The sequence below is a fragment of the Rattus rattus genome, chromosome 2 (genome assembly GCF_011064425.1).
Source record: "Rattus rattus isolate New Zealand chromosome 2, Rrattus_CSIRO_v1, whole genome shotgun sequence".
NCBI lineage: Eukaryota > Metazoa > Chordata > Mammalia > Rodentia > Muridae > Rattus > Rattus rattus.
Genome location: NC_046155.1, coordinates 11,058,221 through 11,074,449, shown reverse-complemented (window position 1 = coordinate 11,074,449; position 16,229 = coordinate 11,058,221). Strand labels below are relative to the sequence as shown.

Below are 16,229 nucleotides of genomic sequence, written 5' to 3'. Positions count from 1 at the left end.
AGGCATGCTCTTACTAGTTAAGCTAGGGATGTTCTATGGTCAGGGAACAAGTACAACGGCAGCACTGGCTGACGGGACTCTCACTGAGGCTAGACTGATGAGGATTGATTTCTTATATTCATTTTTGCCCTCAGCTTCCTGAAATGGTGTATTAAGAAACCAATCCCAAAAAACCACACATGGTATGCACTCTCTGATAAGTGGATATTAGTCCCAAAGCTCGGATTACCCAAACTACAATTCACAGACCACATGAAGCTCAAGGAGAAGGAAGACCAAAGTGCAGATGTTTCAGTCCTTCTTAGAAGGGGAAACAAAACTATTAATAAGAGAAGATATGGAGACAAAGTTTGAAGCAGAGACTGAAGGAAAGGCCATTCAGAGCCTGCCTCACCTGGGGATTAAGCCTATATACATACAGCCACCAAACCCAGACAATATTGTTGATGCTAAGAAGTCCATGCTGTCAGGAGCCTGATATAGCTGTCTCCTGAGAGGCTCAGCCAGAGCCCGACAAATACAAAGATGAATGCTAGCAGCAAACCATTGAACTGAGAACAGGGTCAACATTGGAAGCGTTATAGAAAGGATTGAAGGAGCTGAAGGGGTTTGCAACCCCATAAGAACAACAATACCAACCAACCAGAGCTCCCAGGGACTAAACCACCATCCAAAGAGTATACATGGACAGACCCATGGCTGCAGCTGCATATGTAGCAGAGGATGGCCTTGTTGGGCACCAATGGGATGAGAAGCCAAGGCTGGACCCCCCAGTATAGGGGAATGTCAGGGTGGGGAAGCAGGAAGGGGCGGGTGGATCAGTGGGGAACGCCCTCATAGAAGAAGGGGTAGTGGGGATGGGATAGGGAAAACCGGGAAAGGGGATAACATTCGAAATTTAAATAAAAAAATATCTAATAAAAAAAAAAAAGACTTGTTGCTGAGTAGATGTGTATTTTGAGGATTTAAGGCAGATAAGACTGATTTTTATATAAAAATTTAGATTTGTGATTCTTTTAAGATTTTTACAAGATTAGTTTTAAAGATAAATAATAAATAAAATAATTACTTCTTTCTTTGTAACTGCAAACTGCTGCCTGGCAGTAAGAGAAAATGGCTGAGGAAACTCCCTTGCTTCCTTACACTTTGTTAGTCAGTAACAAGTTGCTTGTTTATGGATGTATGTGGGTCTTTCAGAATAGTATAGGGCTGGACAGGTGGCTCAGTGGTTAAGAGCACTGATTATTCTTGCTAGGGTCCTCAGTTCAATTCCCAGCAACCACATGGCGGCTTACAACCATTTGTAATGGGATCTGATGCCCTCTTCTGGTGTGTCTGAATACAGCTACAGTGTACTCATATACATAAAATAAATAAAATCTTAAAAAAAAAAAACAGAATAACTGTACTAAGTGATATTATTTCTTGGAAAGGTAGGGGAAAACATTGTTTTTCATATTCATTCACTAGAAGAAAACTAACACAATAATCATATTATAATTGTATACTGCTTGAAAGATTTTCCCAGGATATACAAGCTGTGGAAGAAAGAATAAGGTATGGTATGGCTGGAACATTATTTCTCCCATCCATTCATTATTTGTATGTATAAAGTTTGTGTGAATGGGGGTTAGAACATAGTTTCTTCCATCCACCAATTGTGTGTATTTGTGTATGTATGTGCGGAATACTTGGAGCCTGCTTGCTGGAGCTTTGGTCTAACCATTCTATGTGTCAATATGTATATGTCTATCTGTAGGTCTGTATGCATATATTATGTGTGTATATACACATGTATTATGTGTATATGTATATATGCATGTATATTTGTATGTATCAGGTTATTGAATTCTGCCTTTTGTTTCATCCCTTCAGTGTGTGTGTGTGTGTGTGTGTGTGTGTTCTCTCCTGGCCAGGGAGAACCAACTCCCAGAAGTCAAGTCATCTTCTGACCTACATGTGTGCTGAAGAGACCCATGTGTGCACACTAAATAAATGTAAGTTAATTTTTTAAGAGCAGTATCTTTAAACAAATAAATTTCTAATAGAAAAAAAGGCAATTTCTCAAATACTTGACCACAAGGGCTTAAGGCATCTCACACTGCCATCCAGAATGAGCACTTTTACTGACCAAACAGTCACGCCCAACCCCTGACCTGTTGTTTACACAGTCCATGGCTGTGTTTGGGCAGTAATGTGCTCATTTCTAGAGGGTGTATTATGCCAGGGTCTATGGCAATCCTGGTGATCTTATCTCTCTGTGAAGCACTCACACTATGTCCCTTCCGACAAAGGATGGTTATGACCATGTACCCAGTACCAACTAGGAAAACAGACTCTAGCCTTTACTCACAGACGAAAGCCCACCATCTTTCTAAGTTGCAAGGAATACTGCCTTTTAGGGGCCCTCTTGTGGTTCAGGAAAAGAGGATGAACAGAGGTACTAGAGAAAATTCCTCACCACAGAGAAGATATTCTTTACTGCATGTGAGTCACCAGGGAAAGAGTGTAGAGAACGAAGCTGTCTTCTGACATCAACTCAAGTGCACCTCCACCACTGAACAAGAGCATTGCCTTCCACTGTCACAAAGTAGAACAACACAAGTGTTGTTTGACCTCACTTTGAGTCACTGACTGAAAGACGGTGCCCACCCACGAGCAGATTAGGCACTGTGGAAGCTCACAGCCAACTTTCCAGTCAGGACAAAACAAACTCAGGTTAGCTCTTCACACAGTTCTTTCTCTTTTTTTTTAATTTATTTATTTTACATCATGATCTCAGTTTCCCCTTCCTATCTCTCCTCCCAATCCCCACACAGTCACCACTCCTCCATTTCTCTTCAGAAAAGGGGAGGTCTCCCATGGATATCAACCATCCCTGGTTTCTCAAGCTACAGTAAAACTAGGTGCATCCTCTCCTGTTGAGACTAGACAAGGCTCCCCAGTAGGATTCAACCCATTCCATTCAGGGGAACTCTGGAGGTCCACTTTTCCACACCCACAATCCAAATTGTGGAAAACTCCTGAATTACTCCTCAGAAAGAAAATGAGTCTCTGTTTCTTTCCAGGAAATAAAAAGATAAATAGTGTGATGGTTTGTGTATGCTCAGCCCAGGGAGTGGTACTATTAGAAGGTGTGCCCTGGTGGTATAAGCTTTAAGACCCTCATCCTAACTGCTCGGAAGCCAGTATTCTGCCAGCAATCTTTAGATAAAGATGTAGGACTCTCAGCTCTTCCTGCACCATGCCTGCCTAGATGCTGCCATGCTCCCACCTCAATAACAGACTGAACCTTTGAACCTATATGCCAGCCCCAATTAAATGCTGTCCTTATGAGAGTTACCTGGTCATGGTGTCTCTTCATATAAGTAAAACCCTAAGTAAGGCAAATAGTAGAGACAAAAACTTCAGTGACAAAAAGACTATGGAGGGGGAGGGGAGTTAAGTACTACTCACTGAGTGCATATATGCCTGGCAACATTCAAGATGCTTTATGAGCATAATCAGACCCAATCCAACCCTGTGGAAAATCATTATATAACAAATCCCACTTCACAGATGAGGAGAACAAGACTCAGCAGGTGGGGAAGAATCTCAAACACATGGGCACTGGGGAAAATTTTCTGAACAGAACACTAATGGCTTGTGCTCTTACATCAAGACTCGACAAATGGGACCTCATAAAACTGCAAAGCTTCTATAAGGCAAAGGATACTATCACTAGGACAAAACGGCAACCAACAGATTGGGCACAGATCTTTACCAATCCTATAACTGATAGAGGGCTTATTTCCAAAATATACAAAGAACTTACGAAGTTAAGACTGCAGGGAGACAAATAACCCTATTAAAAAATGGGGTACAGAGCTAAACAAAGAATTCTCAGCTGAGGAATATCAAATGGATAAGAAGCACCTAAGGAAAGGTTCAACATCCTTAGTCATAAGGAAAATGAAAATCAAAACAACCCTGAGATTCTACCTCACACCAGTCAGAATGGCTAAGATCAAAAACTCAGGTGACAGCAGATGCTGGCAAGGATGTGGAAAAAGAGGAACACTCCTCCATTGCTGGTGGGATTGCAGACTGGTACAACCACTGTGGAAATCAGTCTGGAGGTTCCTTAGAAAATTGGACATTGCACTACCTGAGGACCCAGCTATACCTCTCCTGGGCATATACCCAAATGATGCTCCAACATACAATAAAGACACATGCTCCACTATGTTCATAGCAGCCTTATTGATAACCAGAAGCTGGAAAGAACCCAGATACCCTTCAACAGAGGAATGGATTCAAAAATATGGTACATCTACACAATGGAGTACTACTCAACAATCAAAAACAATGACTTCGTGAAATTCATAGGCAAATGGAATGAACTAGAAAATATCATCCTGAGTGAGGTAACCCAATCACAGAAAAACACACTTGGTATGCACTCATTGATAAGTGGCTATTAGCCCAAAAGCTCGGATTATCCAAGATGCGATCCACAGACCACAGGAAGCTCAAGAAGAAGGATGACCAAAATATGGATGCTTCCACTCCTTCTTAAAAGGGGAAACAAAAATATCCATAGGAGGTGATATGAAGGCAAAGTTTAGAACAGAGACTGAAATAACGGCCATACAGAGCCTGACCCACATGTGGCCCATATATATATCCGCCAAAACTAGATAAGATTGATGAAGTTAAGAAGTGCATGCTGACAGGAACCAGATATAGATCTCTCCTGAGAGATACAACCAGAGCGTGTAAAACGCAGAAGTGAACGTTAGAAGTAAACCACTGAACTGAAAACAGGACCCCCTTTGGGGGAATTAGAGAAAGGATTGAAAGAGCTGAAGGAGCTTGCAACCCCATTAAAACAACAATGCCAACCAATCAGAGCTTTCAGGGACTAAACCACTACCCAAAGACTATACATGGACTGACCCAGGGCTCCAACTGCATATGTAGCAGAGAGTAGCCTTGTTGGGGCACAGTGGAGGGGAAGCCTTAGGTTCTGCCAAGGTTGGACCCCCAGTGCAGGGAAATGTCCAGGAAGTCTTAACGAGGGGTGCATGGGGGGGTAACACCCTTATGGGGGATGGGGAGGGGATAGGGGGTTATAGACAGGAAACCAGGAAAGGGAATAGCATTTGAAATATAAATAAAGAAATATATCCAATTAAAAAATAAATAAAAATACTTTAATGCCAATATGTTTAATAATAAAAGACTGTGAGCTATAATTATTATAATTTTAATTCAGCAAGAGGTGCTTCAACCTCTCAGTGTTACTATAACTGAATCCTGTAAGACCTCGTGCTCAAAGTGCACATGAATCTGTAGGCATGTGCGGCTTTACAAATATAAGCCCGTAGCATCTTGTTTTCTGTCACCACCAGAATTAAAGCAATTAGAAAAATTTTCAGAAACAACAAATTTCACCGATACAAATCAAAGATCTGAATAAGACATCATTAAAGTGTTGTCACGTACTTAAGATGTTACAAGTCTATCTTTAATGACATGTAACTTTTAAAAATCTTTTTTTATGGGTGTTCCCCTCCCCATCCTCCCCCCACTGCTGCCCTCCCCCCAACATTCATGTTCACTGGGGGTTCAGTCTTAGCAGGACCAAGGGCTTCCCCTTCCACTGGTGATCTTACTAGGCTATTTATTGTTACCTATGAGGTTGGAGCCCAGGGTCAGTCCATGTATAGTCTTTAGGTAGTGGCTTAGTCCCTGGAAGCTCTGGTTGCTTGGCAGATATCGGGTCTCGAGCCCCTTCAAGCTCTTCCAGTCCTTTCTCTGATTCCTTCAACGGGGTCCTGTTCTCAGTTCAGTGGTTTGCTGCTGGCATTCGCCTCTGTATTTGCTGTATTCTGGCTGTGTCTCTCAGGAGAGATCTACATCCGGCCCTGTCAGCCTGCACTTTTTGCTTCATCCATCTTGTCTAATTGGGTGGCTGTATATGTATGGGCCACATGTGGGGCAGGCTCTGAATGGGTGTTCCTTCTGTCTCTGTTTTAATCTTTGCCTCTCTATGGAGGGGGAGGGGTTAGGGAGATGTTGGCCCGGAAACCGGAAAAGGGAAAAAAACTCGAAATGTAAAAAAAAAAAACTCAAGTTAATAAAAAAAAAAAAAAAAAAAACTTTAAAAAAAATCTTTTTTTTTATTTTATTTGCATGGGTGTTTTGTCTACATGTATATGTGTACCATGTGCATGCCTGGTGTCTGCAGGGGCAAGAAGAGGGCATTGGATCCCTGGCACTGGAATTACAGATGGTGTGAGTCACCTCTTGTGTGCTGGGAATCACACCTTGTTCCTCTAGAAGAACACAAAGTGCTCTTAACCATTGTGTCAACTCTGCGGCCTCTTTCTACTGACTTCCTTAATAAGATGTAAAGTCTAGATACTCTCAAGAATTAAAAACAGAATCTCCCTGGAATTACTCTGCCTGCCCATCTGTTCCTTTGCCAGCATTGAAAGATCTGAGGTTTCTTTATTCTTACTGAGGAAATTCTGTTTCCTCATATACATTTAGAAAAAAAAACACACACAAAAACAAAACAAAAAACAAAAAGCCATGGGAAGGCTGCCCACCTCAGAAAAGAACTCATCCATGAATGCTGTGTTGTCAATAGCAATCTCAACCTCGTCCGTGTCATCATCCTGCGTCAGCTGCTTCTGCAAGAGACCAGAACAGGCGAGAGTAAGGCTAAAAGCACAATAAACAGCCACTGTAATTGAAGATGTTATATTTAAGCGCACACACATGCACACACTCACGATTCTCTTTAAAATAAATAGAAATTTGATGTTGTCATGCTCTGGAGTTGCCTGTAATTAAATCCAAGCTCTACCTCCTGACTTTGTGCGAGGGAAGAAAGACAGGACAAGCAAGTGACTATCCAGTTTATCGGACCTGAGGTATCTTAACTATCAAAAAGTTAATTGCACTACTTCATAGAGTTAGTTAACAAATAAATGAGATAATCTGGGAGGTGGTAGTGCCTATCTTTAATCTCAAACGCTTGGGAGGCAGGCAGCTTTCTGAGTTTGAGGGCAGCCTGGTCTACAAAGCAAATTTCAGGACAGTCAGGGTTGCTCAGAGAAACCCTATCAAAATAAATAAATAAATAAATAAATAAATAAATAAATAAATAAATAAATAAATAAATAAATAGAAAATAATGAACATAAACATGTACACAGAATCTAGTACACTGTACAATTAAGACCTTGGTTTTTGTTCATCTGTCTTGTTTTGCTTTGTTTTATACTGAGGGTCAAAACCTAGGCCTTTGCATGCATTAGCAAAGTACTTGTCACTGAACTCCATCCCCAGTCCAACGTTGTGGCTATAGGTGGTAGCTTTTTTTTTTAAAGCTTACTCTAGCTGAAGAACCTAAAATTTAGAGAGGTTTGGTAACAGGCAGACTCTAACCTGTCCATACTGTTTAAATGAGTTCCAGGCAGTGCCTTCAAAGCATGAGCCACTGGTTCTCACAGCTGGAGGAGAGATTTTCTTGTGCTTAGAAACTACTTACTGCAAAGAGAATCATGTGCTCACTGTCACGGAGCCCATGTTTATAAGGAAAGGGAAGTTCTTTCACTAGTCCCCAGCAACTGCAGGGAATGCAAGCCTCCTCAACCTCATTTGCCTTCCTCCTCAGAGTTACAAAATGGCTATCTAGAGGAAGTGACCCCATTCCCACCCAGCAGCAAAAGCCTGAGCTGTTTCCACATTGTTCCTAATTGCTCTCTCCCAGACACTTGCCCCTGTATAAGGGCACTGCTGACTTCTAAGCACACAGAACACTGGCTGTTGAAAGTGAAGTCGGGGGAACCCTTACACCTGCCTTCACAATACCCCTCAGTGCCTTCTAACCTTCTACATCCAGCTATATCATCTTCAAAGGCTCAGAACTCCACATGCAAGAAAGCAACCAGGCCTCCCATAAATTCCCATCAACATCTACATCCACCTGGGAAATCTTCAGCATCTCATTTTCTGTCTGGTCTGGAACAGCCAGCCTCCCAAGCTTAATAGCTACATTCAAGACACTTGAATCTGAGGGTCTCCTACCCATCCCACGACTATCTCCTAAAGAAACTCCTAAAGAAATTGTGTCCTCCTGACACCAAGGTCACATATGACAGCTCATCTCCGAGGACCAAAATCTCTCTGCCCAGAATAATCACACAAGGGTCTTTAAAATGCAGCCCCATACTTCTCCCTCTATGCATCCTTGGGTTCAGCCAGTTGAAATTCCTTGCATTTCTGAGACACCTCATTCCTCTATACGCAGCATCTTTCTTTCCATGCTGCTATAGACACAGGAGTTCTAACCAAAAACTTATCCGTCCAACTCCCAAAATCTTTTTCATCTTAAAAATTCATTTCAGACAGCCCAATATTCGTCTCTCCCATGCAAACTTTAAACCTCCCTTAAGCCCCCACACTCTAAAGACCTTCCACATCAACCTCCATGGTCTACTGTCATTTGCCCCTCTACTTATCAGTCTGTATCCAGTGATGACAAACTCTGGGAAGGTTGGGCTCATCAAGTGCATTCGCTGTAGAGTACATTCACTGGCTTACCTGACTGCCAGCCCAGGGCACCTTCTGTGGAACTTGCTTTCACCCTTCCCACCTGATTTTGGGAAGGCCTTTGGGACCACTCAAGCTCCTGGAGGAATTTGAGTTTGTGAGAAGAGCCTGAAGACAATGAAGCCTAGCACTCCAATGGCAGCATCCAACAGAGCTGCCCCCTTTCCTTTCCTGAGCCCCACTTCCCTTGGCTGCGGGCAGGTTCTAAAGATCTCAACTTGTATTCTTTCGGTTAGCTCAAAGGTTCTTGTGTTTATTTAGCCAAAATCAGTCTCATCACCTGCAATTAAAGAGCAACATCATACTTGTGGTTTAGATAAGAATGGCCCCCAGAGGCTCATATATTTGAATGCTTAAGTGTTGTATGAAAGGAGAGAAGGTTAGCACTCCCCTTGACAAGAATGGAAGAGGCCCTTGGGCCTAGCAACACACATACAAATGCTTAGTGCAGGAAGTGGCACGATTTGAAAAAATTAGAAGGACTAGGAGGTGTGGCCTTGAGGGAGGAAGTGTGTCACTAGGTGTGTGCTCTGATGTTTCAGAAGCCCATGCCTGGCCCTGTCTCTCTGTATATCTGTCTCTGTCTCTTCCCTCCTTCCTTCTCTTTCCTCTCCCCGCTTCCTCCCTCCTCTGTCTGTCTGTCCCTGTCTCTGTCTCTGTCTCTGTCTCTCTCTCTGCCTGCAGATCAGGAAGTAGATCTCTCAGCTACTGCTCCAGCACCATGTCTGCCTGCATGCCCATGCTCCCCGCCATGCTGATAATTACAGTAACCTCTGAACCTGCAGGCAAGCCTACAATTAAATGCTTTCACTGTTAGAGCTGCCTTAGTCATGATGTCTCTTCACAGCAATAGAAGGGTGACTAAGACATATGTCAATAATTTATTCCACATTTCTCAAGTAGTTAACAGAAAATTAATCACTTCTAGCTGAATGCACACTCAAACTCACGTATCCGTTTCCAAAGTTGGAACAAAATGTTCCATTATTCAAGCACCCTCAACATCTAAGCCTCTCCGAAGCCTCCATGTGGTCTTCTTTCCAGGGAAGACACCTGGGCAATTTCCTAAAAAAGGCAAAGCCATTCTTCGTCTAGGGAGCTTTTGTCCAAAATGTCCTTTTTTAAAAGGACTTATTAATCTGTTTTATGTTTCGTGAGTGTGCCTGCAATGCCTATGTGCCACTTGTATACAGTGCCCACAAACATCAAAAGAGGATGTTTACCCACTGGTACTGGAGTCACAGACAGCCGGGAGCCACCATGGGCATGCTCAGAATGTGTTCAGGGTCCTCTGCAATACCAATCTTAACTGGTGAGCCGTCACTCCAGTTCCAAGAATGTTCTTTTCTAACATGGCCTAGAAACTCCACTAAGGGAAGAGACCTCAAGAACACATCTGATACACACATCTACACACAGAAACACCTACATGATATGAATTCAGTTTTCAAACATGCAAGCTACAAGAAGTAGGAAGAAGCTACCTGAGGAAAGCTTCCAACCTGAACCTACATCATCTGCACATGTCATGCTTACTCCTGTTCCTGGGCTCTCTACTAGCACCATGGCCCTTCACTCCCTCCCACTGAAAAGTCTTCATAATTAGGAGCCCCCTACCCCTCTACCACTTTATACATACATAATTTACACAATGCTTTCAAGCTTCATTTTCCATACATAAACACATTCATACATACAAACATACATACATACATACATACATACATACATACATACATACAGTGGTGATTTGAATATGCTTAACACAAGGAGTGGCACTATTAGGAGGTGTGGCATTATTGGAGTGGTTGTGTCACTGTGGGTGTGGCCTTTATGACCCTTATCCTAGCTGCTTGGAAGCCAGTCTTCTATTTGCCTTCAGGTGAAGATGTAGAACTCTCAGCTCATCCTGCACCTTACCAGACTATGTCCTCACCTTGATGATAAAAGAATGAACCTCAGAAACTATAAGCCAGCCCCAATTAAATGTTGACTTCTTAAGAGTTGCCTTGGTCATGGTGTCTGTTCACAACAGATACATCTTCTGAAATCTTCTTTGATTTCTTTCTTCAGAGACTTGAAGTTCTTGTCATACAGATTTTTCACTTGCTTGGTTAGAGTCACACTAAGGTATTTTTATTATTTGTGACTATTGTGAAGGATATTGCTTCGCTAATTTCTTTCGTAGCCTATTTATCCTTTGAGTAGAGGAAGGCTACTGACTTGTTTGAGTTAATTTTATATCCAGCCACTTTACTGAAGTTGTTTATCAGCTTAGTAGTTCTCTGGTGGAACTTTTGGAGTCACTTAGGTATACTATCATATCATCTGCAAATAGTGATATTTTTACTTCTTCCTTTCCAATTTGTATCCCTTTGACTACTTTTTATTGTCTAATTGCTTTGGCTAGGACTTTAAGAACTATATTGAATAGGCAGCTTTGTCTAGTCCCTGATTTTAGTGGGATTGCATCAAGTTTCCCTCCATTTAATTTGATGTTGGCAACTGACTTGCTGTATATTACTTTTACTATGTTTAGGTATGGGCCTTGAATTCCTGATCTTGCCAAGACTTTTATCATAAAGTGGTGTTGAATTTTGTCAAATGCTTTCTCAGCATCTAATGAGATGATTTTGTGGCTTTTTTCTTTGAGTTTGTTTATATAGTGGATTATGTTGATGGATTTCCATATACCGAACCATCCCTGCATCTCTAGGATGAAGTCTACTTAATCATGATGGATGATCATTTTGATGTATAGTTGGATTCGGTTTGCAAGAATTTTATTGAGTATTTTTGCATCGACATTCATAAGGGAACTTGGTCTGAAGTTCTCTTTCTCTGTAGGGTTTTTGTGTGGTTTAGGTATAAGTGTGATTGTGGCTTCAAAGAACAAATTGGGTAGTGTTCTTTCTGTTTCTATTTTGTAGAATAATTTGAAGAGTATTGGTATTCGGTCTTATTTGAAGGTCTGATAAAATTCTGCACTAAACCCATCTAGTCCTGGGCTTTTAGTTGGAAGACTTTTAATGACTACTTCTTTAGGAGTTATGGGACTGTTTAGATGGTTTATTTGATCCTGATTTAACTTTGGTACCTAGTATCTGACTAGAAAATTGTCCATTTCCTCTAGATCTTCCAGTTTTGTTCTCCAATGCTCATGGATTGGCAGGTTTAATATAGTAAAAATAGCCACCTTGCTGAAAACAACCTATAGATTCAATGCAATCCCCACCAAAATTCCAACTCAACTCTTCATAGAGTTAGAAAGAGAAATTTGCAAATTCATTTGGAAGAACAAAAAGACTAAGATAGCAAAAGTTATTCTCAACAATAAAAGAACTTCTGGGGGAATCACCATCCCTGACCTCAAGCAGTATTACAGAGCAATTGGGATAAAAAACTTTATGGTATTGGTACAGAGACAGGCAGGTAGATCAATGGAATAGAATTGAAGGCCCAGAAATGAACCCATACACCTATGGTCACTTGTTCTTTGACAAAGGAGCTAGAACCATCCAGTGGAAAAAAAGATAACATTTTCAGCAAATGGTGCTGGTTCAACTGGAGGTCAGCATGTAGAAGAATGCAAATTGACCCATTCTTATCTCCTTGAACAAAGCTCAAGTCCAAATGGTTCAAAGACCGCCACATAAAACCAGATACACTCAAACTAACAGAAGAGAAAGTATGGAAGAGCCTCGAACACACAGGCACAGGGGGAAATTCCCTGAACAGAACACCAATGGCTCATGCTCTAAGATCAAGAATGGACAAATGGGACCTCATAAAACTGCAAAGCTTCTGTAAGGCAAAGGACACTGTCGATAGGAGAAAACGGCAACCCACAGATTGGGAAAAGATCTTTTTTCCAATCCTACATCTGATGGAGGGCCAATATCTAATATATACAAAGAACTCAACAAGTTAAACTCCAGAGAATCAAATAATCCTATTAAAACTGAGGTACAGAGCTAAACAAAGAATTCTCAACTGAGGAATACTGAATGGCTGAGAAGCACCTAAAGAAATGTTCAACATCCTTAGTCATCAGGGAAATGCAAATCAAAACAACCCTGAAATTCCACCTTACACCAGTCAGAATGGCTAAGATCAAAAACTCAGGTGACAGCAGATGCTGGCAAGGATGTGGAGAAATAGAAACACTCCTCCATTGTTGGTGTTTTTACAAGCTGGTACAATGACTCTGGAAATCAGTCTGGTGGTTCCTCAGAAAATTGGACATAGTACTACCTGAGGACCCAACTATACCACTCCTGGGCATACACCCAAAAGATGCTCCAACATATAACAAGGACACATGCTCCACTATGTTCATAGCAACCTTCTTTATAATAGCCAGAAGCTGGAAAGAACCCAGATGTCCTTCAACAGAGAAATGGATACAGAAAATGTGGTACATCTACACAATGAAGTACTACTCAGCTATCAAAAGCATTGACTCATGAAATTCATAGGCAAATGGATGGAACTAGAAAATATCATCCTGAGTGAGTTAACCCATTCACAAAAGAACACACATGGTATATACTCACTGATAAGTGGACATTAGCCTAAAAGATCAGAATACCCAAGAAACAATTCACAGACCATATGAAGCTCAAGAAGAAGGAAGACCAAAATATGGATGCTTCAGTCCTTCTTAGTGGGGGGAACAAAATACTCATAGGAGGAAATACAGGGACAAGGAGTGTAGCAGGAACTGAAGAAAAGGTCATCCAGAGACTGCCCTACATGGGGATCCATCCCACATACAGCCACCAAACCTAGTCACTCCTGCTGATGCCAAGAAGTGCTTGCTCACAGGAGCCTGATATGGATGTCTCCTGAGAGGCTCTGCCAGAGTCTTATTGATACAGATGAGGACAGCTAATGTAGAACTAAACACAAGGACCGCAGTGGAGGAGTTAGAAAAAGGATTGAAGGAGCTGAAGGAGTTTGCAACCCCATAGGAAGAACAACAATATCAACCAACTAGACCCCCTTCCCCAGAGCTCTCAGGGACTAAACCACCAACCACTGAGTACACATAGAGGGACTCATGGCTCCAGCCGAATATGTAGCAAAGGATAGCATTGCTTGGCATCTATAGGAGGCAATAGGGGGAAAAGCCCTTGGTCCTGTGAAGGCTCATTTCCACAGTGTAGGTTAATGCCAGGACATTGAGGTTTGAGTTGGTGGGTGGGAGTGGGAGCATCTTCATGGAAACACAGTGAGGGGGAGGAGGAATAGAGAGGGGAGAAAGAGGCTAACATTTTAAATGTAAATACATAAAATATCTATTAAAAAATAATAGAAAAAGAAACATATACATTGCTGAGTGAAATACTGTACATGAGAGCTACTTCTTAATGGCCTCACTATGGGTTTATGTGTCATTAAGGTAAAACAAGGACCTTAAGGATGACTGACACTAATGGGAATACTCTGGAGTCTGTATGTCCATCTTCTCAGGTTCTTCACATGTTTAGCCTCTAAATACATTAAGTAACAAGAACATTTAACACACATCAAAAAATACAAGGAAGGGACTATGGTCACATGCTACCTGACATCGCTGGACTCAGACCTATCCTCTGGCTTCTTTCTCTACAAACAATCTCAGGAAGAGGGTGGGGCTCCTCTCCCGCTGATACAGGTGGCTGTGGTAAATCCAGGTCCTCAGACCCCCTCTTTGTTTCCCCCCTCTGGGAATAGGACAAGAAAAACACACTCTGCCTTTTATCCTCTGCCCACATGACTGAACTGAAACAAGAGAACATCAGCATCGGTATCAAAGAATCAAGGCGTGTGGTAATGAGGATGTTACAGCAGCTGAAAGTTCAGCCACAGCCGGGGAAAGTGTGCAGGAGAACCACAAGCCCAGCCAGCTACTTCCTCTTGATGACTCTCCCGTGAGGAGATGAAAGATACCACCAACGAACCTGGCACCAGTAAGCTCCCCAGTTATCTCCCCTCCTCAAGCCTAAAGTATAGTCCAAATTTCAAAGACAATGACTAAGGCTGACTCCTTCTGCACAATAATGACTGTTGAGGAGTCCGGAATGCAACCTCAAGCAACTTAACCTGTAATTCTGGGGACTGCCTTTCTCTCAAAGGCCTTCTCTATCACCGTGTGCCTGACCACAGATCAATCTACATCAGCTTATAGAATAAATAGATGTATTTGCTATCTATATCCACTAATAGCAGCTTGGTGACCATAAGACCCTTAATTTTTTTTTCCACATCATGTCAACAAATCCCATCTACTTGTTGTAGCTAAGAAACTGGACACCAGAAGTTACAATTAGTCAAGGTCTTACGGCTACTGGTTTGCAGTGCCAAAGCTTGGGCACTGGGCCTCTGTCCTAAGGCCTTCTTATTATAGTGCTTCCTACTCAAAGGCTACCACCAGCAGCAGCATGAAACATAAAATTGGCAGTTCATGCATGCAGGAAGCACCCTTTGCTGAGAGACCGGAGCTATAGTACTTGGACACAATACATGTCTTTTGCTCACAAAGTAAGGACCTAAGCTCTACACTGTGGTCTGGGAAAACCCCAGGATACCTCAAATGTGCCTCAGAAACTATCCAGCATAGTCAAGGAAGGGGAGCGCAGAAGGTAGGATTCAGGGCCCCACATCTCTTTTCAGTGTGCAGGAGCAGTATCCTTCACTGGGACTTTAGAGAGATGAAGAGAGGGAGGGAGAAGGAAGGGAGACAGTTGAATCAATGAACGAGAGGAGACATCTGGTCACCATCATTCCCCTTAGAGGGCTAATAAAGGACTGTGCAATGTGGAAGAAGCCTTCCTGCCCAGCACAGAACACAAATATTTCTATCGTCTCCCCTGGTTGAAACAGCTCTTTGCTCCAGGCATAGACTCTTCTTTATAAACCCAGTCTTCTCCTGATCCATTTCAGAGGGACAATTATATCCCCTTTTCTTTATCCCTGCTGCCCACTGCTCTAAGGCTGCCTCCTCTAGGAGCAGGGTCTGTGGAATCTCAAAGACAGACACCACTATTCATGGAGAGCCAGACACATGGACACATACACACATACACACACACACACACACACACACACACACACACACACACACACACACTCTACTGGGGGAGGGAGAGCAATCTGAGTACTCTGTCCATCTTCTGTGGTTTAAAGAGCCAGAAATTTGAAGTGAGTATGTGGGTTCTCAATGTTCTCAACTGGTACAGAAAATGTTCTCTGTTCCCCACTGAAGACTTAGATGACCCTTGCCAATGTCCAGTTCTCCTAAGGATAATTTTCTTTAGTACCAAAACCCTCCCTGAGAAAACACTTCCTCTTTTCACCAAATTTCATCTTCTGCAACACCCTGGTCATATGAATAAAGAGGAAATCAGCAGATAATGATACCCTAGCGAGCCTCCTGCTTTTACTTTCAACATTGTGTTCTAGCTGAGCAGTTGAAGGCAAAACATTGGCCCTACCTAAAAGGAGGAGACCTGAGGAATAAAGTCATTATAAGATTAGTCCAAGACCAGCAAGCCACAGGACAAGAGCCAAAGCCCCTGAGGACTCATTCTGTGCACTCTGTCACAACAATGATGGTAGATGTATATATATTTATCATA

The 16,229-nt window shown here is 42.2% G+C and overlaps 1 protein-coding gene and 1 pseudogene across 7 annotated transcripts in view; one reads left to right on the top strand and one right to left on the bottom strand.

Annotated features, from left to right (window-relative positions):
- Stx3 (syntaxin 3) overlaps positions 1 to 16,229 on the bottom strand; it is a 47,545-nt gene that overhangs the window by 21,584 nt on the left and 9,732 nt on the right. For all 7 annotated transcript variants that reach the window (XM_032891654.1, XM_032891653.1, XM_032891652.1 and 4 more), the window contains one exon: positions 6,597 to 6,680. In XM_032891654.1, coding sequence (XP_032747545.1) covers positions 6,597 to 6,664 — 68 coding nt within the window. In that variant the 5' untranslated portion in view covers positions 6,665 to 6,680. Of the gene's footprint in view, positions 1 to 6,596; positions 6,681 to 16,229 lie in introns of those variants that run through there.
- LOC116895089 lies at positions 8,965 to 9,083 on the top strand (annotated as a pseudogene).